At 42.6% G+C, this 26,958-nt stretch overlaps 1 protein-coding gene across 1 annotated transcript in view; it reads left to right on the forward strand.

Annotated features, from left to right (window-relative positions):
• The window catches only part of SOS1 (SOS Ras/Rac guanine nucleotide exchange factor 1), a 92,014-nt gene that overhangs the window by 4,345 nt on the left and 60,711 nt on the right, over positions 1-26,958 (forward strand). Inside the window, exons 2-4 of the mRNA XM_048842401.2 lie at positions 17,466-17,591; positions 18,865-18,996; positions 25,069-25,233. Coding sequence (XP_048698358.2) covers positions 17,466-17,591; positions 18,865-18,996; positions 25,069-25,233 — 423 coding nt within the window. The remainder of the gene's footprint in view (positions 1-17,465; positions 17,592-18,864; positions 18,997-25,068; positions 25,234-26,958) is intronic.

Genomic DNA, 26,958 nt, shown 5'->3' on the forward strand with positions numbered 1-26,958 from the left:
ATCTGGGGAATGAGAGGGAGACTTACCCCCAATATTTCTAATTCTAAGTGTGTTCTGAAGCTTCCCCCCGCCACCCATTAATTTGCAATGATGTTACAAATCTTAACTGCTCCATTGTTTTTTGAGACGACTGTCTGCTTCATATCTTCATTCTAGATACTGCCTACCATACTCTAGCATAGTAGGTTACAGCTGCTACCATTATTTATGTTATAAAGGTAGAAATGGAAACTTCTGCACTTAACCAGCATCCATTTTAGTAAAATCCCATTGAGAATGGGCCAGAGATAAGCAGCTGAATACAACTGACTTACAGAACGTTTAAACATTAACGCTCCTGGAAAATCTAAACTTATATATATTGCTAAACTCTACAGGCACAAATGTGGTGTGGGAGAATCCCCCAGAATAAAGCCATGGGTCTATCAGAGCTGATAGACAAAACTGATGCTATGAAAATAAGTTAATCTTGGAACTCATCTTTATCAACGCATCAAATCGTTCAGCAATGCATCCGGTTGCATCCGATGAAGTGAGCTGTAGCTCACGAAAGCTTATGCTCAAATAAATTGGTTAGTCTCTAAGGTGCCACAAGTACTCCTTTTCTTTCTGCGAATACAGACTAACACGGCTGTTACTCTGAAATCAGCAATGCAATTGTTCAGCTTTGCAACTAGTATGCATCTGGTAAAAGTTTCACACTCTACTGGCCGGAGGGCTAAACCTATAGACAGAAGCCAGTATGTAGGATTGGTGGTGGTGGTAGCTGGGGAGATCTGGAGACAGTGTCTAGTGCGCTGAATCCTAGCAGTTCATGAACCTTCCCATGTCCCTGGGCATATCTACAGTGTTTTGGAGCCCATGGGAGGGAGCCTTCCAGCCCATGTTGACAGACTCCAGCTCGAGGGCAATGGCTCTAGTGCTCTAAAAAAAGCACTGTCTACATAGCTATGAAGTTGCAGTATGGGCTGGAGTTTGGGCTCTGAAGCTATGCTGCAACTTCAGTTCTGTCTACACATCTATTTTTAGAGCCCCTCTAGCCTGAGTCTGTTGACCTGAGCTGAGAGGCTCATTCCCGTGGGCTCCAAAACACTATATAGACGTATCCTGTCTGTCAATAGGTGTTGTATACATCTGAAGCTTGCAGACACCAACTAATTGCTAGAAGGAAGAGAGCTTTCTCTTTCCTACTCCTTTCCCAGTCACCTCGCCAGATTTTAATATCCTTACCCATGTTGATGGGCGCATCCGCTATGGCAAATTGACATCTGGAAAAAGACTCAGAGAACACCCAAAATTGCATTTCAAGGATGTGTGCAAGTGAGACCTCAAAGAAATGGACGTGAACAAATGGGAAGATCACACTCAAGACTGCAGCCTTTGGAAACAAGAGCTTAACAAAGGTCTCCAGAGTTACAAGAGGAAGCAGTCCAGCTTAGCAGAGAAAAGATCTCGCAGAAGGCAGAGTCCAAAACATCACCTTTAAATGTGACATACGACAGAGATTCTCTTCAGCCATGTTCGCATCTGTCTTAAAACCAACTGAGTAAATTCTTTACCTCTTGGGTGCACACCTGTGGTCTCTCGAGACTGAAGGATGCCTACATATCCATGTTGGTTAGCACGTCTGACTTAAATGGGACTGTTTGGAGAGTAACATACTATATAATGTACAAGAAAGCATTCTTTTTCTGTGTCCAATTAAAATTTTTCATGCCTTGATATGATGGGGAAAGCAGCAACATCAAACACATGTAGTCTTTTGAGGATTGTTGTGCTAGTTAGAGTGACCATGGTTGATGGCGTCACACCAAACATCACGTAGTGAAGTTCCCCAATCTGACTCAATCCTGTGAATCCACAAATCTCTGGGGCAATCCTGTGGGTGGTGCCAGGTAGGTTCAGGGCATGCACCCCTTTGTGCATTGATGGAGAGTTTGAGTATGATGTGCTGAGGTGTTTTTTTCACAATCCCGGTGACATAGCAGAAGAGTATGCAAATGTGGTTTTTGAATATAATGAGCAATTGGAGGAATGCCAGATCTCTGAGAGCTGGATGTTTTGCACAAAGTCAGAGCACTTTATTCTCAGGATTTGGAGCTGACAGCACATATGGAATGTATCTAGCTGCTCCAAGTCTGCCTGTAATAGAGTCCAGGTTTCTGACCTGTATAGGAATACAGATAGTACCCAGGTATAGGGGAAGGGCAAGGTGTGTATTCTTGGGTGGAATATTCCCAGCCAGTGAGGAAAGCAACATACAGTAGTGGAATATTCATCATTATGATGTCTGTGAATTGCCTTTCCTTACCCTCTTGTTACATTTGGTTGGCATGTAACAAGGAATACTTATCCTTGCCTAGGACACTTGAAATAATAAGGAATAAAATAATTCCTTAAGATAAATATACTTCAAGAATTCCTCAAATCCTAGTTTTTAGGGTATTTTGTCAAACTCGGGTGAGATTTAGAAAAATATGCCCTATATAGATTGTCAGTATATCCTATCTTTGCACTGAACAGCTGCATTCCAAACTTCCATGTCCACAGTTCAAATGATAATGTGACCTTAACTTGTTTCTTCCGATTCTCCACTAGAACAGATATAGAGTCCAATAAGACAGATGTAGACTGCAATGCACTGAATAAGGAAGATGTTGATGTGCACTCTGAGATGGTTCCTTGCCTGATCAGTGGTATTTTGAATGAGCAAAAGCAGAGGAACACAAAGCCCTCCAATAGCTCAAGGAAGATACTGACAAAGGACAAAATATTGCTAGCACTCCTCCAAGATAAGAAAGCAAGGAACAGGAGCCAACGTGGGGTTTGAGAAGCTAAGGCTGCAAAGGCAGCAAGATAAGAATACAGACAAGCTGAGTCTGAGGTTGAAGAGAGTACTTGTGGCACCTTAGAGACTAACCAATTTATTTGAGCATAAGTTTTCGTGAGCTACAGCTCACTTCATCGGATGCATCCGATGGAACGTAAGGTGCCACAAGTACTCCTTTTCTTTTTGCGAATACAGACTAACATGGCTGTTACTCTGAAACCTGAGGTTGAAGATAAACTGGAACATGAGATCTCTTAGGTGACTGGGGGATGATGGAAATCTGTTATTGCTGCTTGGAAACAGACACTAAGGATGTAGCTAGACATCATCAATCAGTCGCTTGTTTGAAATTATTTTACCTAAGTTGACAGAGCTGAGGGAAAAATATTTTTCGTTATTTACAATTTACTATAATGAAAGTAACCATACACAGAATGCTTCCGGAGGTACAGTAACTCCTCTATTGTCAGCTTCCTGTGTCTAGGTCTTTTAAACGGTAATGGGGGGAAAAAAAACTTCTTCAAAAGTGATTGTAAAACTATGCAGATTGGCTGGGGCACTCATGCTATGCCTGCCTATGAAACTATTTTAACACATCTTTTTAACTGACTTCATTTCAAATGGTTTCACTCCAATCCATTGCTTGACTTGTTGTTCACAGCAACACTGGATGTCATTAGTTTCCCATCTCTACTACATTACCTATATAGATCATTCCTTATATTAACTTCTGTGGCACAGTTGTTCTGGACTCCTGTCACCTCTGCAGATGGTGGAAGATAAAATTGAGTAGCTGCCCCCCCTCCTTCCAATTCTTGCTGTAAACCTCCCATTTGGTAACAACTTGTTACCAGATGTTGTGTAAAACCACCCCCTGGGTATACTGAAGACGTGATTAACTAAATCTGCATCTCTGTTAGTCTTTCATAGCCACACAGAGTTGCTGAAGTTGGTGATTGGAAAAAATACAGATACTTGGTGTAATTTGAAGATGGCAAAACTTGGGCTGGATCACAAAGTATCGAGGAATAGATAACAATGCAGTGTATATGGGTTTGTGTATAGTGTCAAGGTTTGTTTTTTTGTTTTTTTACCAGGAGGGATAACTGTTCACTTCATTCAACTAGCTGTGCAATTCACCATGGCCTGTTTCACTATGTTGCTTTTAGACCTGCAGGTAATGAGCAAGTGAACGCTATCAGTAGTTCTATAGCCTTTGGGGGAAGTCTCGCTCACAAACAATCTCTTGTTATCTCAGGGAAATTTCTTATTAAAATTCTAATATAAATACAGTACAGAAAATTCCTATTCTGTCATCTCCCCTGCCCATAACGTTTCCACAAATAAACCATCATACAAATTGCATTTGCAAAGTGTCGTCATTTTCCAGTTCTGCATCTTTAGTATTTTCAATCTTGAATGTATAGTCCAATCTTTCTATTTCAGGTAGGCTAACATCTACTTCTGTGGTTTGACACGGATCCAAAAGCCACTCCTTCCCGTCATTATTGAAAATAAATTGATATTCAGAAATGTGGATTCTTTACTTTGGCATCAGGAGATTTGTTCTGTATCCAAGTAAATGATGAAAGGAAGCCAAATTTCTAAATATTTTTCATTTGCTTCTTCAGCAGAGATGTCAATCTTTCCATTACAACTATTTCCTCAGTTTTATAATTCAGTGCTGTGGGGGACAGTGGAGGTGTGTTCTTCCAGAGCTCTGCTACAAGCATTCTGGCTGTGTGATGAGTCACTGCTGAGCCTGCTTAAGCCATCCCTGAGCCAGAGGTGAGTCATCAGAGGCAATTACCTGCAGGTCTTGTGATAGGCCCCGGTTCAGCCAATGCACAAGCGAGGACCCAGGTGATCCGTTAGGACCCTATATACCTGCCTTGGGAAGTAGTTTCTCTAGTCTGCTGAGTAGCATCCAGTCATTACCTGGTCAGGAGCACTCCCATTGCTTAGTAGTTCTGACAGACTGCCCCTGCGCTTCTGCTCCAGCTTCAGCCTGTTCTTGGTCCAGCTGGGCCTTGCTTCTGCTCCAGCCTCTGCCTGTTTCCATGTGAGCCAGTATCTTCTCCTGCCTCATCCATCTGCCCTGCAATTCTGACAGTTTGAGCAGACTTCCCTCTTTTTGCTTAGTCCGGCAGCCACTGTGGAAACCCCCAGAACATCCATTACTGAGAGGTTGAAGTTAGTTCAGTGCCTTCAGAGCCAAGTTGCCCAGCTGCAATTTAAGAATGCCTCTGTCTATTTACAGATCGTGGCAGCCTCAGCATTTCCAGTGAATCTAGCCGCAGTATCCATAAAACGAGCCCCAAAGGTCCTGCTGCCAGAGAGGTTTATCAGATTACTAAGGCTACGTCTACACTACAGACCTTACAGAGGCACAGCTGTATTGCTGTAGCTGCACTGCTGTAAGGTCTCCCGTGTAGCTGCTGTGTGCCAACAGGAGAAGGCTCTCCTGTCAGCATAATTAAACAACCCCCAATGAGTGGAGGTAGATATGTCAGTGGGAGAGTGTCTCCAGCCAATATAGTGCTGTTTACACCAGCGCTTTTATCAGTGAAACTTATGTTGGTTACGAGTGTGTTTTTTCACACCCGTGACCAACAAAAGTTTTACTGACAAAAGTGCTAGTGTAGATATAGCCTAACTGATGACACTTCACACTGGATATCACTTCTCCTACGGTTCTTGGCCATTTTGACATGTTCATTTGTCCCTTTTCACGCAGATTAGATTACCTGAACCGTACTTGTATCGCTGAAGCCACCTGCAGTTTTTTTAAACAAGGCCATTGGTCTGGCTCAGCATATGTTGCCTGCTTTTAACATCTGGTCACTGATGTAGAGTGGAACAAAACAGCACAGCTCTGTCACTTCCACCAGGGACTAGACGATAACATAAATGATTAGTTGGACTAGGTGGACTCCCACACACGTTGTGCTGAGCTCAGACATTAAATTATATATATGGCTTGACAATTGACTGTCCAGTCCCAGTCTAGCCCAGTCCCATTCCCATCCCCATCTCCCTCCACAGGCAGCCCCTGGCGCCAGAACCTGTGCAGATTGACGCAATGCAAAGACACCTCACTGAGTGGCAGATGGCGTACTGGCAATTCAGCAGCCTTTCCCTGTACTGTGGTGGGTGAGTCCACTTTGCCACTAAATGCTCCATCAAATCCAGGCCTGTGCAGATCCAGGAAACGACCATGTCCTACCTCAGCTGGATGCAATTACGGAATTGGATTCCCCAAACAGACCCCTCTTCTGCCAACATGCATTTTTAACAGTTGTGGACTGTTGCCATCCCCAGCTGCAAGTCTTTTTCTGTCTCTGCATCCCACCTCTTACTCTGGGCGCTTTGGTTCCATTGTCCACTGCATCCCAATCCTGGTTATCTATTTCTACGGACTTTCTCACTGACTTCCTAGGGCCACCCAGCCATACTAATTATCATCAACCTTCTCACAAAGATGTCTCATTTCATATGTTGCTGGAAAATTCCTACTACAGAGGCGACAGATATGATTAAACATATCTTAAAGCTTCATGATTTACCATCTGACATTGTTTGACTAAGGGCTGCAGTTCATTTCTTTTTTTTTTTTTTTTTTTTGCAGGAATTATTTAAGATCTTAGATGTTAATCTGTGAGTTTCCTCTACCTATCACCTTGAGACTGATGGACAGATGGAGCAAGTGAACCAAATTTTTAGCAGTATGTTAGTTGCTTTATATCAATCTGCCAAAGTCCTTTTTATGCCAACTACGGCTTCCACCCTCATTTTCACCTGTCCACTTGCCAGCTTCCCACATTCCTTTAGCCTCTAACCTGTGTAAGCACCTGCACCATGTCCATTAAGAAATGAAAACCCACCTAGAATCAGCCAAGAGGGATTACAAAAGATACACTGACCTCCTTTGGCAAGACACCCCTCACATCACAGTCGGTGGTAAGGTATGGCTCGATGCAATGCATGGACACAGCCTGGCCCTCAAGGAAACGTGACTACCGATATCTCAGACCATTTCAGGTCATCCAGCTGATTAACCTGGTGGCCTTCAAACTTTTGCTACTGAATAGATCAAGATGCACCCCGTGTTCCATGTTTCCCTGCTGGAAAAGGTACATCAGCTTCTTTCCTGGATAGATATGGCCATCTCCCCCTCCATTATGGTTCGGGGTCAGAAGAATACCTGGTGAGGCAGATCTTGGACTTCAAAGTTCTCCAAGGGAAGCTCTTATATCTCATCAGTTGGGAAAGCTTGGTGCAAATCATCTACCAGGGTTCAGTAATACCAACTAGATCAAATTTATGTTAAGAAATGAGCAATTACAATTCCTTGTTCGTTACTCAGGCTCCTAACATTGCTGTCTGTGTGGTGTTTTGTTTAATCCCATCGGTCAGCTCAGCAGCAATGATGGGGCGAATGAAGTCTTTCTACCACTTTCTATCTTGTATCAGCTTCATGGCGTTGTTCGTCTTTAAACCTTCTGGTTTGATGTTCTTCACCATGTCTATCCAATGCCTTCTCTGCTTGCCTTCCAGTTGCCTTCATTTTTGTCTTCCCCGTGCTGATCTTCAGTCTGAATTTTCTGCTTTTCCGGTCTACCTTGTCCAGTATTCTCGGTAGATCCAACTTGGTCGGTGCCATAGAAATCAATACCACCTGTGACTCGAAAGTTATGCACTGTCCTCTCACATACCATGACTTGTCTTGTTTCAGTTGTCTGTGCTACAGCCATTTACCATTCATTTCTCTGTGCTATAGCTTCCAATACCTAGTTGAACAAATCTGGCAATAATATGTATCCTTGTCTCACTTCTATGGTCATCGTAAAACCATTCCCTCAGCTTCATGTCACTCTCACCACGCTCATAGACTTTCTGTAGATGTTTTCTGTCAGCTTGATCAATTTCCAAGGGATGCCATTACATTTTTAAAATTTGCCATAACCCTTTCTGCCAAATGCTATAAAGAGGCAGTTTGAAGTCTATAAAGTTGTTGTAACAGGTTTGGTTATGTTCTTTTCACAAATAGCTAACCTGTTGTACTTCCTCATGGTTTAAATTCCGCCTATCCCTCTGCAAGTACCTCTTTATTTTCCTCTTCAGTATCTTGGTGAATGCTTTCCCTGGCACACTCAATAAACCAATTTCTCTGTAGTTCTTGCACTTGCTCTTATCTCCTTTTTATGGGTAGATGCTGTTATCTCTCTTGTCTGTAAATCTTGTTGAGTAGCTTGTGCATTGCGTTTACCAGATGTTCCTCAACGGCTTTCAGCAGCTCTGTGGTTGTTATTTATGAACATCGTTTTTTTTTTCCTTCAAAATAGCACTGGTGGATAGGTAATTTAAGTAACTTCTTCTCTTCATGTCCTTTGCCTCCTTGATTATTCTTAGCAACTCGATTTTGTGCTCACAAATAAGTGCTCATGTCTGTTATTAAAAGCTCTCCTGCGTACTCTGGCCAGCCTGCTCCTGAGGACGTTGGTTCAACTTCTACTGATCCGGAGGCCATCCAAACTATATGGGTCCCTCCCACCATAGAAAATGGACCGATATTCCACAAAACATACCTGCAGCACTTACCTAACCAGCAGTTCACCTCCAGAATCTTCTGCCTTCTGTCTTCCTTCTCTCATGGGACAGGAAGGATCTCTGAGAAGATAGCATTGACATTCTTTTTAAGCATTCTTCAGAGTTCCCGGAAGTCATCTATTATCTGTAAAATATCCTGCAATGCAATATCATTAGTGCAGATATGAACCATCACCAATAGATCTTTATCTGTTGACTTCAGAAGCCTATCCAATCTTAGTAAGACCTCACACCTTGGCTTTGGGAAGATAGCACACCATCCTGTTGCCCACCTGTCCCTAGCAGAACGTTCTTTCAATTCTTCTAAGTACTGAATACTCAACGTATCAGTTCAGTCTTTATTTGAACTATTTTGTGACCAGCCTATAAATATTTAAAGTTGGCATGTCTAGGAATAAACTTTTAGGTATGGTGAAGCCAAACAACCCTTGTTCTTTTGTCTGTTGCCATGTTTACTCTGTCTTACGTTTATCAATGTATTATGTATGTATACACAAGAGCTTATGCTCCAATACGTCTGTTAGCCTATAAGGTGTCACAGGACTCTTTGCTGCTTTAATGTATGTATTGTAACTTATGATTTAAAGTAATAAAAAGAGATGAAAGAATACTCATTTTGACAAGTTATCTGCCTAGTCAAGAATGTCCATTCGGCTTTCTCTTATCGGTGTAGAAATGGTCACTTATATGATATAATTCTGTAATTTGAAGCTTACTGATACTTCTAACAACAATCATATGCCTCTGCGCTACCTCACTGCTATATACATCAATAACATGACTGCCATAACCATAAATTTTTCCACCTCAAATGTATGCACCAAGTTGTACTCCCAGATTTGTAGCCAGACACCACAAAATACCTGTTCACTTTTCTACTGCATATAACACTCTTGTGAGTAGATTTATTCTAAAACAAAGTGTGAATTTTTTTTTCAGTAAGAGCTCAGCTCACCCCAGTCTGTATCTTGCATTAGAACTCTAGGGCTTGTCTGCCTTGAAGACTATGATTAAAGAACTAGTAAAGTGGTAATTTCACAAGATGGGAGTGAAAGGTGAGCAACCGAGCAGGAAAGGGATTTGTAGTTTTAAAACTTCTAAAATGGATGTGAAACTTCAGTGACTAGTTTAGCACTCTCTGAAGCCTTTGTAAAAGATTTAAGCAGCTGTTTTAATAGTCTCCCTTATCTCATCCAGGTAGGCATTTCAGAACAAACAAGTTCTCGTCATTTCAGGGTGGAGTCAAATGTTCAGATAAATAGTGATCTTTGGTACTGGAGTGTGATGTTTGGCTATATATATGAGCTCAGTAAACTGAACATTAACTTCATCTTCTGAGTTCATGTATTTATTAGTATGTGTGGGGGGTCAGCTTTCTGATTCAGAAAATTGAGGAAGCAAGTAGGGGGTCATCCATTTTGGATCTGGTTTTGATCAACAGGGGTGAATTACTTGAGAATGTGAAGGTGATTGGGAATTTGGGAGGAAGTGATCATGATCTGGTAAAATTCAAGATCCCATGGAATGGAGGACATGAGAACAGCAAAAACAAGGACACTGGACTTCAGAAAGGCAGATTTCAACTCAGAGAAATTGTAAGCAAGGTCCCATGGAAAGACCAGTTAGGAAGAAGAGGAGTCAAGGGGTCTGGCATTTCTTAAAAGATAGAATTCTAGAGTCCCAACATCAAGCTATTCTGATGCAGAGGAAAGATAAGAACCACAGGAGGCCAGTGTGGTTGCACCAGGAGCTTTTTAGCTCTCTAAAAAGCAAAAGAAGGGATACAAAATAGGAGGGGCATGTCACCAAGGAGGTCTACATGGGAATAGTGCGAGCATGTAGGGACACAATCAGAAAAGCTAAAGCAACAAATGAGTTACAGCTGGCAAGAAATGTTTGAGACAACAGGATGGGGTTCTTCAAATGTCAGACAAAAAAAGAAAGATCAATGATGGTGTGAGTCCACTGCTCAATGGAGAAGGTCAATTGGCAACAGAAGATGATAGGAAGGCAGAGCTCCTGTATACCAACTTTTGCTTCAGTCGCCTCTCAAAAAATAATGTGACCAGGCAACTAGTGAAGTTGCCATAGACAATAAAGGGGAAGGGATTCAGATTGGGATAAGTAAAGACTAATCTGAATGAATTCAAATTAGTGGGCCTGAATGCTATTCACCCAAGGGTACTGAAGGAATTAGCTGAAGAAATCTGAGCCACTGGCAATAATATTTACAAACTCATGGATTACAGGAGAGGTCCCGGAAGACCGGAGAAGGGCTAACATAGTGCCCATCTTTAAAAAGCAGGGAAAGGAGGAGCTGGGGAATTATAGACCAGTCAGCCTGACTTTGATACCTGGGAAGCTACTAGAGCAAGGTATAAAACATTCAATTTGTCAATACCTGGAGAATGAAGGGGTAATCGCTAGCAGCCAAGAACAAATCATTCCAAACAAACTTGATTTCCTTCTTTGACAGGGTAACTGATTTGGTGGCGAGGGGGAATTGCGGTGGATATAATATACCTGGACTTCAGCAAGGCTTTTGACACAGTCCCACATGACATTCTGATAAGTAAGCTGGAGAAATGCAGGCTTGACAGAACTACCATTAAGTGGATACACAGTTGGTTAAACAACCGTGAACGTACAAATGGCAATGCTGGGCCAGACCAAAGGTCCATTTAGCCCAGTATCCGGTCTTCTGACAGTGGCCAATGCCAGGTGCCCCAGAGGGAATGAACAGAACCAGTAATTGTCAAGTGATCCATTCCCTGTCACCTATTCCCAGCTTCTGGCAAACAGGGGCTAGGGACACCTCCCCGCCCACCCTGGCTAATAGCCATTGATGAACCTATCCTCATGAACTTATCTAGTTCTTTTTTGAACCCTGTTATAGTTTTGGCCTTCACAACATCCTCTGGCAAGGAGTTCCTCAGGTTGACTGTGCATTGTATGAAAAAATACTTCCTTTTGTTTTAAACTGGCTGCCTATTAATTTCATTTGATGACCCCTAGCTCTTGTGTTATGAGAAGGAGTAAGTAACACTTCCTTATTTGTTTTGTCCACCCCAGTCATGATTTTATAGACCTCTATGAAATTGCCTTTTAGTAGTCTCTTTTCCAAGCTGAAAAGTCCCAGTCCTATTAATCTCTCCTCATATGGCAGCCATTCCATCCCCCTAATCATTTTTGTTTCCCTTTTCTGAACCCTTTCCAATTCCAATTTTTTTTTTTTGAGATGGGGCGACTGCACGCAATATTCAAGATGTGGGTGTACCACATGGACTTATATAGAGGCAATATGATATTTTCTGTCTATCTATCCCTTTCTTAATGATGTCCAATATTCTGTTAGCTTTTTTGACTGTCGTTGCACGTTGAGTGAGTGTTTTCAGAGAGTGGTAACAGCTAATTTAGACCGCATCATTCTACATGTATAGTTGGGTTTATGTTTTCCAATGCGCATTACTTTGCATTTATCAACATTGAATTTCATCTGCCATTTTCTTGACCAGTCACCCAGTTTTGTGACTGGGCAAGAAAGGGGCAGATGAAATTCCATGTTGATAGAGTAACTATTAATGGAATAATGTCAGATTGGAGGGAGGTCTCTAATAGAGTGCCATAGGGATCTGTTCTGGATCCAGTGTTTATCTTCATTAATGACCTGGATGTAGGTATAGAGAGCACGCTGGTCAAGTTATCAGCAGATGACAAAAAGCTGGGGGTAGGGGTTGCCAATGCTTTGGAGGATAGAGCTAAAATTCAGAAGGATCTTGATAAATTGGAGAACTGGGCTATAGATAACTAAATGAAATTCAGCAAGACAAATGTAAAGTACTACACCTAAGAAAAACCAAATGCACAAATACAGAATGGGGGGAAACTGGCTTGGCAGCAGCAATGATGAAAAGGATATGGGAATTGTAGATCACAACCTCAACATGAGTCAGCAGTGCAATGCTGTTGCAAAAAAAGCAAATGCAATTTTAGGTTGCATTAATAGAAGCATAGCATGCAAGTCACTAAAGGTGATGGTATCACTCTCCTCAGTGCTGGTTAGGCCTCAGCTGGAGTACTGTGTCCAATTTTGGTCACTAATGACAGAAAGAATGTAGAGAAACTGGAACAGATCCAGACTCAAGCGACACAGATGATCAAAGGGATGGAATGCAAGCCATATGAGCAAAGGCTGAAGGAACTGGGTATGTTTAGTTTGGAGAAGAGGAGATTAAGGTGGGATTTGATGGCGGTCTTCAGATATTTGAAAGGCTGCCATAAAAAAGATGGAGAAAAGTTGTTCTCTTTTGCCACTGAGGGCAGGACAAAAGACAATGGGTTCAAACTACAGTTTAGCAGATTTAGATTAAATTTCAGGAAAAACTTCTGAACTGTAAGAACAGTAGGACGATGGAGCAGACTGTCTTGGGAGGTTGTGGAAGCTTCTTCACTGGAGGTTTTCAAAAGGAGGGTGCATAGCCGTCTGTCTTGGATGGTTTACACAACAAATCCTGCATCTTGCCAAGGGGTTAAACTAGAAAACTTTTGTGGTCCCTTTTAACCCTGTGATTCTGTGATTGCATGGGTTCGTCACCTGGGCCTGCAAATGGGGCCTGTGGGGGAGTCATGAGCACCCCTTTTATTGTAACACGGGATCACGTGGAAAGGTTGGGAATCATTTACTTGTTTTATTAACCTGTTTTTATAGAATCAAAGAATAATAGGACTGGAAGGGACCCTGTGAGGTCATCTAGTCCGGTCCCCTACATTCATGGCAGTACTAAGTATTATCTAGACCAGTGGTTCTCAAACTTTTTTTTTCACGGACCACTTGAAAATTGTTGAGGGTCTTGGCAGACCACTTATTGATCTTTCTAAATGTTTGTACCGTTAGTTAACTATTGTAAAGCGCTTTGGATAAAAGCACTATATAAAAAAAACTTTTTGTTTGTTTGTTTTTTGTTCTACAAATAAAAACACACGACTCATTTTAATATACGTACAGATACTCCCTGGGTTATGCAAGACCCAACTTACGCAAATTCTCATTTACGGGAAAAGCTCTGTAAACCAGAAATAGGATTTGCGAGTCACGGAAATTTTTGTGTAACGTACGGGTATACGTTTCCAATTTACGCAAAATCCAAATTACACAAGGCTTTCCGGGACAGAATGATTGCATAAGTCGGGGAGCGTCTGTAGTCTTGCCTTTCTAATGTGATGGATGTGTCCTCTCTCCCCAGCTATGGCAGCCCCCAAGCTGGAGCTGGGAAGGAGGGAGGTCTCTCCCACACCACAACAGCCACAGAGCTGAGGCTGGGAAGGAGGGCTGTCTCTCCCCGGCAGCCACAGCCCTGGAGCTGGGGAAAGTCGCCTTTTTCTCTGACCGCCTCAGCCCTACACATCCCAAATTCCCCCCACCCCCTTTTCTTACCCCATTGTCCCCTCACCCCAAGGCCAACACTTCACCTTACATGTGTGTCTTCTCCAGGGTCCAGGCACCAAATTAGTGGAGCCACGACTGTGCGGCTCCACTAGTTAGGTGGGTGGCCCTTCATTCTCTCGTGTGAGGCTGCCCAGGCGCGAACCTTAAGGGAACTATCCGCGGACCATCTGAATGTCTGCAGACCACAGTTTGAGAACCTCTGATCTAGACCATCCCTGACAGGTGTTTGTCCAACCTACTCTTAAAAATCTCCAATGATGGAGATTTCACAACCTCCCTGCGCAGTTTATTCCAGTGCTCAACCACCCTGACAGTTAGGAAGTTTTTCCTAATGTCCAACCTAAACCTCCCTTGCTGCAATTTAAGGCCTTTGCTGCTTGTCCTATCCTCAGAGGTTAAGAAAAAGCAGTTTTTCTCCCTCCTCCTTGTAACGTACTTGAAAACTGTTATGTCCCCCCTCAGTCTTCTCTTTTCCAGACTAAACAAACCCAGTTTTTTCAATCTTCCCTCATAGGTGTTATCTAGACCTTTAATCATTTTTGTGTCTATTCTCTGGATTCTCTCCAGTTTGTCCACATCCTTCCTAAAATGTCGTGCCCAGAATTGAACACAATACTCCAGCTGAGGCCTAATCAGCGCAGAGTAGAGTGGAAGAATTACTTCTCATGTCTTGCTTACAATACTCCTGCTAATATATCCCAGAATGATGTTTGCTTTTTTTTGCAACAGCGTTACACTGTTGACTCATTTAGCTTGTGGTCCACTATGACCCCCAGATCCCTTTCTGCAGCACTCCTTCCTAGGCAGTCATTTCCCATTTTGTATGTGTGCAACTGATTGTTCCTTCCTAAGTGGAGTACTTCGCATTTGTCCTTATTGAATTTCATCCTATTTACTTCAGACCATTTCTCCAGTTTGTCCAGACCATTTTGAATTTTGATCTTATCCTCCACAGCACCTGCAACCCCTCACAGCTTGGTATCATCCGCAAACTTTATAAGTGTACTCTCTATGCTATTATCTAAATAATTGATGAAGATATTGAATGGAACTGGACCTAGAACTGATCCCTGCGGGATCCCTCTCGTTACATCCTTCCAGCATGATTGTGAAACACTGATAACTACTCTCTGGGAACGGTTTTCCAACCAGTTTTGCACCCACCTTATAGTAGCTTCATCTAGGTTGCATTTCCCTAGTTCGTTTGTGAGAAGGTCATGCAAGGCTTACTGTTTAACAAGTCTTGAAATCATGTGCCAGCCTGTGTTAATGCATATTCTTATTGCTGCTTTTCTTATTTTCCCTCGCTAAACCTATACTTTTGGTTTATCCACCGTTGCATCCTAAATTAGATTGCTCTCTTTAGGACAGAAACTGTCCTACTCAGTTTGTACAGCAGCTACTATGGTGGTGCTCTAATCCCAGTTGGAAGGTTTAGGTTTTATGTAATGCAAATGCTAACATATGATATTATGGTAATCTCAGTGTGCAGTAAACTGAGCTGTCCTGGATTTTTGCCTGATAGGCTAGTAGTTTTCCTGCTGTTTCACAAACGCCACCAAAACCATATCATACAAGCTGGTTAGAATGAGGTGCTGGCAAAAATCAAATTTGCTTCAGATCCAGAATAAATGCTCTGGTCAGTCAGTTTGCACAGAGATTTGTTTTTCATGATTTCCCAGGGATTTTAAGGTAAAAAGCAGTGACTACTAGAGATGCTTTTAGACCCACTAAGTGTGGACATAATTTGTCAAACTAAACCCACCCTCTCATTAAAGTTTTAGCAAACTGCACAAATTCAAAGGCAGGATATATAACAAAGAACAGTCCTCAAACATGAAGCCCCATGGAGTGCTTCAGCAGGCCCACTTGGTTTCTGCTTCTGAGGCAGAATGATGCATTCACGTTTGATGCTTTTTTTCTCATAAGATTTAATTCCTGCTGTAAGTGCAAATACGAATGCAGCCTTAACTGTGGAGCTACTAATGATGCCTCCATAATTAATCATTTACTGAATGTTGGCATGTTGAGTTGATATTCGGATTGGATAGAATGATGGTTTATGATTTAGGGAAGGTATTTCAGGGGTTTGGGGTGACTGATGGAGGGTTTTGGAGTGTGGTGGCGGGATAGTAAATTTGGTGGTTTTGCTACTTGGAATGACTATGAAGGTTGTTACCTATCAGCTTCCTTTGGCACAAATACTTAAACAGTTGTGGTGAATACTTCGAAGAACAACGTTCTTGGGTGTTTTTAAAATATTACTTCTAAGGGTAGGTCTACACTGCCCATGTTAGAGCATGGCTGCAGCAGCGCTGTGACGTGGGCAGTGTAGACATGCTTTATCACTGGGGGAGAGCTCTCCTGGCAATAAAAAACAAACAAAAACCCCACCCTGAAGGAGCAGTGGTAGCTTTATAGCCAGGAGCGCGGCTCCCAGTGATAAAGCGCTGTCTATACTGGCGCTTTTCAACGCTAAAACTTTTGTCGCTCAGCGATGTGTGTTTTCACACCCCTGAATAACTAAAATTTTAGTACTGAAAGTGGCAGTGTAGACATAGCCTAAGACTTTGAACTTCGTGTGTACCTAAACTGTTAAAACCAAGCTATTTGTTAGCTGCAGGGGTAGGAAGAAGCCATTACACTGCAGTCCTGTTTCAGGTAGTACTTTTTAATTACTAAACCGGTATTTCAGAAAATTTACATCTGTAATTTAACAGGTATTGGGGGGAGGGGGAGAAGGTGCATCTTCACTATATTTACGTCATTGGGAATTTATTCCCAGCTATAACAGCAAATCTAAATTTTACCTTTAGTGTGTAACATTAACATTTGTAAAATTTGAAGCATTATTGAGTGCAGATCCGATGAAGTAATGTATTGTAAATATTTTTATTTTGGAGATTGGTTCAGAATAATCAAGTATTCAAAACAGTGCAACTGGCACTTACGGTAGTTTAACTTCCTTCAAACAACACTAAAGGAAACTTACTTTTGGTGAAAGCCAAACTCTTTAGGCAAATTGATTTAAATTTAAAGCTTTAAGACTGTTAAATTTTCCTAAAAAGGTGGAACTATTTAAATATAGTGCTGTACCTCAAAAATTATTTTAATTTTTGCATTATAGTTGCTCACATTGCATTAAACATAGTACACACATACTATTCCAGCCTAAAGAGTTCAGTCTGCAAGCAATAGATGAAGGGAGGGAAAGGGAAAAATATGCAATGTTTATTTTTTTTAAATATATATGCGTAGCTGCTTCACAGCCCACTCATTATCAGACAATATCCTGTAGACATTGCAGTAGAACTAAGTCAGCATCAAATGTTGTGTATTTCAAAATGTGTTCACTTCAGTACTGTGGGTTAGATTTGGCACAAATTGGTATGGTTCCTTTGACTTCAATCTGTGAGCTATGCTGATTTAGGCCACATAAAATTCTGGCTCTCTTAGTTTTTAAGTCTGTGGTCTATTGCTCCTGAAATTCTTTTACCTGTAAGTTAACTTCCGTGGAAATAAAGCATGGACTCAGGGGGAAAGTGTGCAAGGTTTAAATCAATTTTCTGTTCAATGTAGGTTCAGGTGCAGGTCCATCCTAAACTTTCCTCAGCTGAAGATGCTTTACAATATGTTGAGGAGTTAATTCTGCAGTTGTTGAATATGCTGTGCCAAGCCCAGCCAAGAAGCTTTCTGGATGTAGAGGTACAGAAAATATTTATCTTTTTTGTATTTTGCAGCTTTAATTTGGGATGCTGTGGATGAATAGTCTAATTAGCACTTTAAAATGTCATGAGAAATACATGTATGCAGTGTTGTTGTAACTGTGTTGGTCCCAGGATATTAGAGAGACATGGTCGGTGAGGCAGTATCTTTTATTGGACCAACTTTTGTCAGTGAGAGAGAGAAGCTTTCGCGCTTACAGCCTCGCTCTAATGAGGAGTACAGTAGAACCTCAGAGTTACAAACACCTCGGGAATTAAGGTTGTTCGTAACTCTGAAATGTTCCATAATGTTTTGTTCAGAGTTATGTTGTTCTTTCAAAATTTTACAACTGAACATTGACTTAATACAGTTTTGAAACTTTACTATTCAGGAAAAAATGCAGCCTTTAACTATTTTAATTGAAATGAAACAAACACAAACAGTTTCCTTATCTTGTCAAATCTTTTTTCTTAAACTTTCCCTTAATGTATTTATTAGTTTAACACAGTACTGTACGGTATTTGCTTTTTTTGGGGGGGGGTTATCTCCGCTGGTTTTTAGTTTGCTTTTTAAAAAAACCTAGGAAATTATACATAAAAAAACTACATTAATGGGACATTAAGATTTCAAAGTCAACCACTCAGCAGTTTGGAAACACCAGAATTAAGCTTACCCATGAATCTTAATTTGGCTCCCTACTTGTGTATGTACAATGATGGTCTTTAGTTACTTGATCAGACTATTTTTTTCCACAGGATCCCTGCCTTACTCAGTGCACAGGATGGACTGTGCTCACTGAAAGAACAGCTACTCTGTATTTTATTTATTATGCAATGTGTGGCTCTATGTCTTAGTCACCGCACACTATTCAATCCCTGCTCTGAAGACAGAATTATTAATTTCCTTGTGGCCTTTTCTATAACACTCATCTCTGTGGCATCTGAGTGCTTCACAAACATTAATAAACTTCACAACACACCTGAAAGTGTTTCCTAATTGAGTGCTTAACTTCACAACCTTAATGTTCTTTGTAGTTTTTTGTATGCAATACATATTTAGTGTACAACATTTAGGGTATGTATCTCTATATAGTTTTTGGTATAACTTTAGTTTCTATCTGTATATTAAAACACGGTTGCATCAAAATAAATTATTCCTTTTAAGGAATTGCTTTTAATCTGTAACAGTGAAGTATCTGTCTGAACAAGTATACTACTTGCTGAATACATTCAGATTATTCATTAAGCCCTTAGTGTTTGTTTTGTTTCCTAAGGATCGTGTTCAAAAAAGTTTTCCCCATCCTATTGATAAGTGGGCAATAGCTGATGCCCAGTCTGCTATTGAAAAGAGGAAACGAAGAAATCCATTATCTCTCCCAGTAGAAAAAATCCATCCTTTGTTAAAAGTAAGTACTCAAATCGTAATTGATTACCTTGCTACTTAAAATTAGGCAAACCTGTCTTTTACAGAACTATATAAAGTTAAGGTTAATATTTTCATTCATTGTCTGTATATTGCCTGAAATGTAACTCAAAAGGAATAAAACAAATTTTACATGACATTCAAAGTATCTGGATTTTAGTGTATCATCATCATTGTAATATTTCTATTTCAGTTAATAGTATGCTTGTTAAATACATTTAGGACTATGATTATACTTCCCAGAAGTTGTTTAAATTGTTCTTCGAGTGATTTTACGTGTGTATTCCACCGGAAATTTTCCCCTCAATGATACCCATCTGAGTGGCTCGAACCGCTGGCACCAGTATAAAGGGTCTAGCCGACCCCGAGCTCTCTGTTCCTCCTTACCTCCTGTGATAGCCACTGGAACAGCTCTTCCTGCTTTTCCAAGTACTCACAAGAGAACACAGACTACTGAATTTTATTGTAGTTTCATGTTTGTTCAATTAGGATTTTACCCCATCTGTAGGTTTCAGTTGATTCCCAATGCCAAGGGATGCCTTGGTCACCAGGCTTCAAGCCCTGTGTTTCCTGAAATAAGGCTATTCCCGTGAGCGACCTGCACTCAGGTTGCTTTAAGTGCCTTGGGGAAACTCTTATTGGGGAACATTGCCAAATTTGCAGGGACTTTAAGCCTCGCACAAAGAAAGTTTGTGAAGCCAGGCTATAGTTTTTACTATGAAGGCGGCCTTGAGACCTCCATCTGAACCAGGTTGGTCCTACTGTGCTCGAGTCCCAACACTGTTCACCATCCCAGTGCTTGAGAGGCATAAGAAGCAGACTGCTAAAAGGCTCTGAAATCTGCTTAGGCATGGAATAAGAATAGAGTGCAGTCTAAGTCTAAGCACTCCTCTGCATTGGTACCACAGAAGACTGCATCACTGACACCATTGATTCCAGAGCCAGAAGGAGCTCCTTCCACATTGGTGGTATGCACCGTATGGATACTTTCTTGGTACCGACCACGCCAGAGGCATTTGCAGCCGCCAGGGACCTCCTGACCCTGTTGGTGCCAGCAAACGCAGGAGAACCAGCAGGATTGCTACAGCGCTCAGTACCATGCAAACTTCACATACTCCTGACATCTCGCCCTTTGGTACCATCAAAAGGAAAACCTGCAATGCTCATTTCTCTTTGGCCTCTGCACTGATTGCTGGCACCGTCTGCAATGACATCTCCGTGGTCAGTGAAAAGAGCGTCATTGTCTTCTGAATCAGAGATTGGTACTACATTTCCTGTCTTGGGAGCCACTCTCACTACCCCGTCTCCAGACATGTCGACCCTTCCTGGGATCTGGTCACAAGATACCATCAAGTGATTCCCCAGGAGGTCACTGGGGGCCTACACCTGTCCAGTGGCCTTTTTGAAATCCGTGGAGCTTTCCCCCCATTTCCAGATCGTATTCAGGCACTCCTATTCAGTGGCATTGGAAAGGTGTGTGGCACTTACCCACTGGGCAGCACCCATTCCAGACACCAGTACCGAGCCCGGTATCTGGTATCAAGACCTGGCTCAACAGGACCCTACAGGTCAAGAAAGAAAGGAAGAGCATTCTCATCTAGTGCTGGCCACCTCTTTCCACCTTTTCGATGAGCCAGTCTCAGGAGGAGGCATGTCACCTCCCTCAGATGACTATAAGGCACACCAAGAATTGTTAGAGGGTTGCCTTAAGTCTGGGCATACAGGTGGAGGAAGTGAAAGAATCCTCAAACCTCCTGGTTGAAATTTTAGCCACTGCAGGTCCTTTCAGAGTGTGGCCCTGCCTCTGTGAGGCCATTATGGACCCAGTTAAGAGGCTGTGGCAGACTCCTGCATCCCTTCCCCCTGACCCTCACACACACATTTCAAAAAGGGCCGAGCACAAGTATTTTGTACCCACCCCAGGGTGAGTTCCTCTACTCCTTCCTCCCTTGTAGTATCTGCTGCCAATGAGAGGGAAAGGCAGGGGCATCACAGCACTGCCCCAAAATCAAAAGACTAAAAAAAAAAAGTTAAACCTGTTTGGTAGGAAAGTTTATTCAAGGGGTTGCAGTTCAGGATTGCAAACCAGCATGCACTTTTGGCCAGGTATGACTTTAACATATGGGACTCCATGCTGAAATTTAAGGACACACTCCTAGAAGATGCTAGGCAGGAGTTCTTCTCGCTGATGGGTGAGGGCGAAATTGATGGTGAGGGCTTTGCTGCAAGCTGCTCTGGATGGGGCTGACTCAGCTGCCAGATCCAGGGTTTCAGCAGTAGCTGTGAGTAGGAGCTACTGGTTGCAGTCCTCTGAGCTCCCACGGGAGGTCCAACAGACTGTGCAGGACCTTCTGTTTGAGGGATCCTTGCTCTTTTTAGAGTAGACTGACACTAAGCTTCATGGGTTAAAGGACTCAAAGGCAACCCTGAAGTCCCTTTGGTTGTACACCCTGGCTACTTCCAGGAAGTACTTCAGGCTACAGCATCCTCTCCGGTATTCTGCTCCAGCTGTCCAATGGGATCTGCAGAGAAAGGAAAAGTAGAGGTTATAGGAGTAGACCACCTCTTCCTTCTACCTCTGCATTAATGCCTGCCCCACCTAGACCCCCCACCAGGAGTTTCTAAGGAGGCATTTGGATGGGATGTTCAAGGACATTGCACCAGTTGCAAGGATTCGAGGCCCTGTTTTTCATGTTTGCAAACTGCCTTTCCTATTTCCTCAGTGCTTCGTCTCCTATCACTATGGACTGTTAGGTATTGAGCACTGTAGAAGAGGGATACACCCTCCAGTTTTTCTGCCCCTGCATCCCAACCTCCCTCCCTTCCTGTCCCTCTTCAAGGACCCCTCTCACAAATAGCGTCTAGTGCAGGAAGTTTAATCTGCCCTTCAAATGGGAGCCATAGAGGAGATTCCACAAATTTAAGAGGGAAGGGTTTCCACTCCCATTATTTACTAGTCCCGAAAGCCAAGGAAGATCTCAGACCTATTTTAGACCTGCATCAGCTCAACAACCATCTCAAAAAGAAGTTTTACATGGTTATCCAGCATCCATTATTCTCCCTCTGGATCCTAGAGACTGGTATGCCTCCCGCAATTTAAGAGATGCCCACTTTTATGTGTCGATATATCAAGGGCACATAAAGTTCCTCATATTTGTAGTAAAGCACTTGCATTACCACTTCCTGGTGCTTCTGCTTTGCCTGTCTGCAGCTCTGGTATTCACAAAACGTATGGGCCGTGGTAGCAGCGTTCCTCAAGAGATTAGGAGTGCAGGTCTACCCTTACCTGGATGACTGACTAGTCAAGGGCAGGTCCAAAGCTCAGGTTATATCCAGTGTTCAACTCATAGTTAGCCTTCAAGGCCTTAGGCCTACTGATTACTGGAGACAAGTCTATCCTTTGCCCAGTACAGAGGATAGAGTTTACATGGGCTGTGTTGGATTCTACCCAGCCAGAGTGTTCCTCCCAGAGTCTTGATTCCAATCTGTTCGATCTCTCGTGACAGACCTCAAAATTCATCTGATCGCAGCAGCCTGAAACTGCACAAGGCCATGTACAACACGCAAGGCTGCACCTTAGGCCCCTCCAGATATGCCTGGCCTCAGTGTACTTACCAACCTATCTTCATCTGAACACTGTGACCATGGTACTTTTGCATGTTCTCATTTCGTTCAATTGTGGTTGGATCCTCTGTGTTTGTCCAAACGTTCCTGTCATCAGCCCTCAACCATCAATGACTTTGATCTTGGACGTAGCTCTAAGGTGGAGAGTCCACCTGGGGCCCCTCTGAACTCAGGGTCTTTGGTCCCTGAGGGAGCTTGCTCTTCATAGCAACATCCGAGAGCTCAGGGCTATTTGTCTTGCCTGTCAGGCTTTCCTACCTCATATCAGGGAGAAATCTGTTGTTCTTACAGACAACACCTCAGCAGTGCTTTACCTCAACAGGCATGGGATCGCTAGTCCCTCCTTTGTCAGAAGCAGTTCACTTGGGGGAATTTTGCATAGCCCAGTCAATCAACCTGTGGTCCTCTTACCTTCCAGGGGTGTGGAATGAACTAGCAGATCACCTGAGCAGGTCATTTTTCAGTCACCATGAGTGATGTAACCAGTGCATTTTCCAGCAGTGGGGGACTCCCCAGATAGGTCTATTTGCAAACAAGTATATCAGAAAATGTCACCAATTCAACTCCCTGCAAGGCCACAGTCCGGGTTTTATCACGGATGCCTTCCTGCTACTCTGGGTAGAAAAGGTTTACTTTGCATTCCCCCTAGTCCTGCTCCTATACAGAGTGTTGCTAAAGATCAAGTGGGATCACGCCTGGGTTATTTTATTAGCTCCAGCATGGCCCTGCCAGCCCCACTTCTTGACTCTACTGGTCCTTTTAATTGACAACTTCAATCTCCTTCCTGTTGCACCCCAGTTTGATCTCTCAGGACCACAGATAGCTGTTTCAGTCAAACCTGCTATCTCTTCATTTAACAGCCTGGAAGCTTCATGGTTAAATCCCAAAGAGCAGGCTTGCTGAGAGCAAGTTCACCAGGTCTTAAGTAGCAGCCCTCCACCTCTACCTGTCAAAATTGAAGCAGTTCTCTCTCTGGGCTTGTCAAATGGTAGTCTCACTGACGCATTCATCCAGCCAAAATATATTCGCCTGTCTGCTGCACCTGAAACAGCAAGGTTTAGCATTTTCCTCTATCCAGTTTCACCTGGCAGCAATATCCGCTTTCCAACCTTTTGGTGCTGCTAAAGGCTGGTTTTCCTAATTGCTATCGCTTCTGCCATAAAGGTCTCCGAACTGTGCCCTCACATCCAATGAATTGTACTTGGTTGTCTTTAAAGACAAGGTGTATTTATACCCCATCCAAGTTTTCTCTCTGCGGTAGTTTCATATCAATCAATCAATTTACTTACTTGTATTTTCCTTAAACCACATGCAAATATGGATGAGCAACTGCTACACACACTGTAGAACCAGTGCTCATCTAACATCCATAGACAGGACCAAACCCACCCAACTGTTCATGACTATAGTTGATAGAATGAACGATCTTCCAGTCTCTTCACAGAGAATTTCATCTGAGATAACTGTAAGTATCTGCACTTGTTATGATCTGACAGGTGTTTCACCACTGGGCAAGCTTCACAAGATCTCAAGCATCCTCAGTGGCATTCCTAGCGCAGATCCCTATGCTGGACATTTGTAAAGCAGCAACCGAGTCATCGGTGCACACTGTCTCCTCCCATTATACCATCACCCAGTAGTTTAGAAATTATGCCAAATTTGGGTGAGATGTACTGCAGTCTGTGTACATAAACTCTGATCCCTCTGCCTATTTAACTGCTTGACACTCACCAAGAATGGAATGCACATGGAATGCACAAAGAAGAAAAACAGCAGTTATTAACCTTTTCTATCTCTTGTTCTATGAGATGTGTTGCACATGTGCATTCTATAACTTGCCCTCCTACCCCTCTGCATCGGAGTTTCTGGATAGAAGGAACTGAGGGGGCTCAGGGTGAGCTGGACCCCTTTACTGGTGCCAGCAGAGGGTGCTCAAGCCCCGCCAAATGAGTACCACTGAGGGAAAAATTTCTTGTGATCTGCGTGGGGTGCACGCACATCAAGAGAGGAATGTACATGTGCAACATATCTTGAAAGGTTAGGAACAGTTTTCAAAAAAAAAGAAAACCCTAAATACCTATCTGCTAAAAATTGCAATACTTTTATTCTGGCTGAGTAATAGAGAATTCAGTGCTTTTAGATCGTGTCAAGTAGAACTGTATTGCATGTTATAAATGCTTGGTAGCACTGTCAGCATTTCAAAGTCAGTATGAACCATGCAGTGTTGTCTATGATACCACTGTTATTTTTATTATACGTATAGAAAGAAGTATTTTTTGTATTGCTAGTACTAATGATGGACAGATGTTGACTGTCTAGTGCAATAGTCATTAAACATAATTTCATAAGTTTATTCTAAAATACATAAATTAGTTATTTGACTGGTTGTATAACACATTTAATGATGCACTTTTTGTTTTTTTACTTTTAGGAAGTTCTAGGTTATAAAATTGACCACCAAGTATCTGTTTACATAGTAGCAGTATTAGAATACATTTCTGCAGATATCTTGAAGCTCGTTGGGAATTACGTACGAAATATAAGACATTATGAAATTACAAAACAAGACATTAAAGTGGCAATGTGTGCTGATAAGGTAGGTGGTATAATTCATACTTGTCAAATGAATGGAATTTGGGGGGGGGCAGTATTAAATTTTTAACCAGATCTTGAATGGTGTCTAAAAATCTTAATGTTGAATATTATTCTTAGTTCTTAAATGTATTGTAATGTAGAATTTTGATGTCTCTTCCTTTAGAAACCCCCCAGCAGTACGTGAACTTCTAAAATTATTGCTGTTTTGAGACAACAGTGACTTCAGTGTAGAGCATTCCTGGGGGTTGATGGTGCAAAGTTTTATTTGGGACACTTCATGCAACCCCAGCATACCCCAGTGGTCCAGAAGACTGTCTTTCTGACTATGGTTGGTCGATAAGCCAAATTCCTTTGGCTTGTACTCAAGCGTTGCTGCATTCTAGCTGCCTTGGGCACCTAGTCTCAATCTTTTGACACATTGGAGGGCAAATAATCTGTATTTTTTCTCTTTCAAAAAAACCAAAACAAAAAAACCCCACACAATTCGGAATCAGTCCCTCAAAAGAGGTCAGAGCCTCTAGTTCCATTGAAGTCCATGGAACCTTTCTTGTGTCCCCTTCTCACTGTGTTTACCCTGTCTGTTGTTGGCGTTACTCGTGTTAATCAGCTCATTGGGGTTTTCATTTCTTGTTGTTGCTCTAGTGACTGGTCCCCTATCTTGCTTCAGCCTTGTATTGACTGTGCCCTCTTCCCCCATTCATTTCTTCCTTAGCTTTAAAGGAAAGTGAAGTACCTTGTGAGACCTTAATAACCATTAAGACACTTAGGGCATGTCTATACTACAAACTTAAGTTGACCTATGTTAGGTTGACTTATCGCCACTGCAGTAATTACTGCAGTGGTTCATGTCCACACCCCCTCCTTCTGGTGGTGGTGCACAGCCTCATAAGGAGCACTTCCACTGGCAGTGTGGGGCTGGAGCCCGGGCTCTCAGATCTGCTCAGCTCCCTGCCGGGAGCATGTGCTTCCCTGCCCACCTTGGGCCCCCGGTGGGAATCTGGGGCAGCAGCCCTGTGGGGAGCCAGCATCCCGGGGGACAGCTGGGCTCTAGCTGGAGCCCCCCCCCACCACCACCACCACCTGGAGTGACAGCCCAAACTGTGAACTCTTTCTTGTCAATTTCATGGCTCCAGCATGGAGCCCTAACATGGATAAGAATGACAGCCAATGTAAGTAACCTGCAGTGTTTACACAGACATTGCCTCACCCTAACTACACCAACATAAGCCCTATGCCTCTCATGGAGGTGGAGTTATTATCTCGGGGTAGTAGGGCACTTACATTGGTGGGAGCAAGGCTGTGGTGTGTTCTCTAACGTAATTAGGTTGACAAAAGCTGTCTTATGTTGACCAGACCAGGGCTTAATAGTATAGGGCAGCTGTCTGCATCACCATTGCTGGTAGATACATGTCTGTATGTGGATGTTCATCAGAAGCTTGGGTACCTGCCATATGATTGTGGTAATGATGCTGATTCCTTCGATTCTTTCTCCTAATCTGCCTCCTTCAGCTGTTGGTGGGACTAGCAAAATGCATTGGCCAAGAAACTGGCCTTTACAGGGTTTGGATGTAAGGGTGCCTAGTACACTACATTTGTGTATATAAATCTCCTCACTGTATTTTCCACTTTATGCATCCGATGAAGTGAGCTGTAGCTCACGAAAGCTTATGCTCAAATAAATTGGTTAGTCTCTAAGGTGTCACAAGTACTCCTTTTCTTAGTACAC

The sequence above is a fragment of the Caretta caretta genome, chromosome 3 (genome assembly GCF_965140235.1).
Source record: "Caretta caretta isolate rCarCar2 chromosome 3, rCarCar1.hap1, whole genome shotgun sequence".
Taxonomy (NCBI): domain Eukaryota; kingdom Metazoa; phylum Chordata; order Testudines; family Cheloniidae; genus Caretta; species Caretta caretta.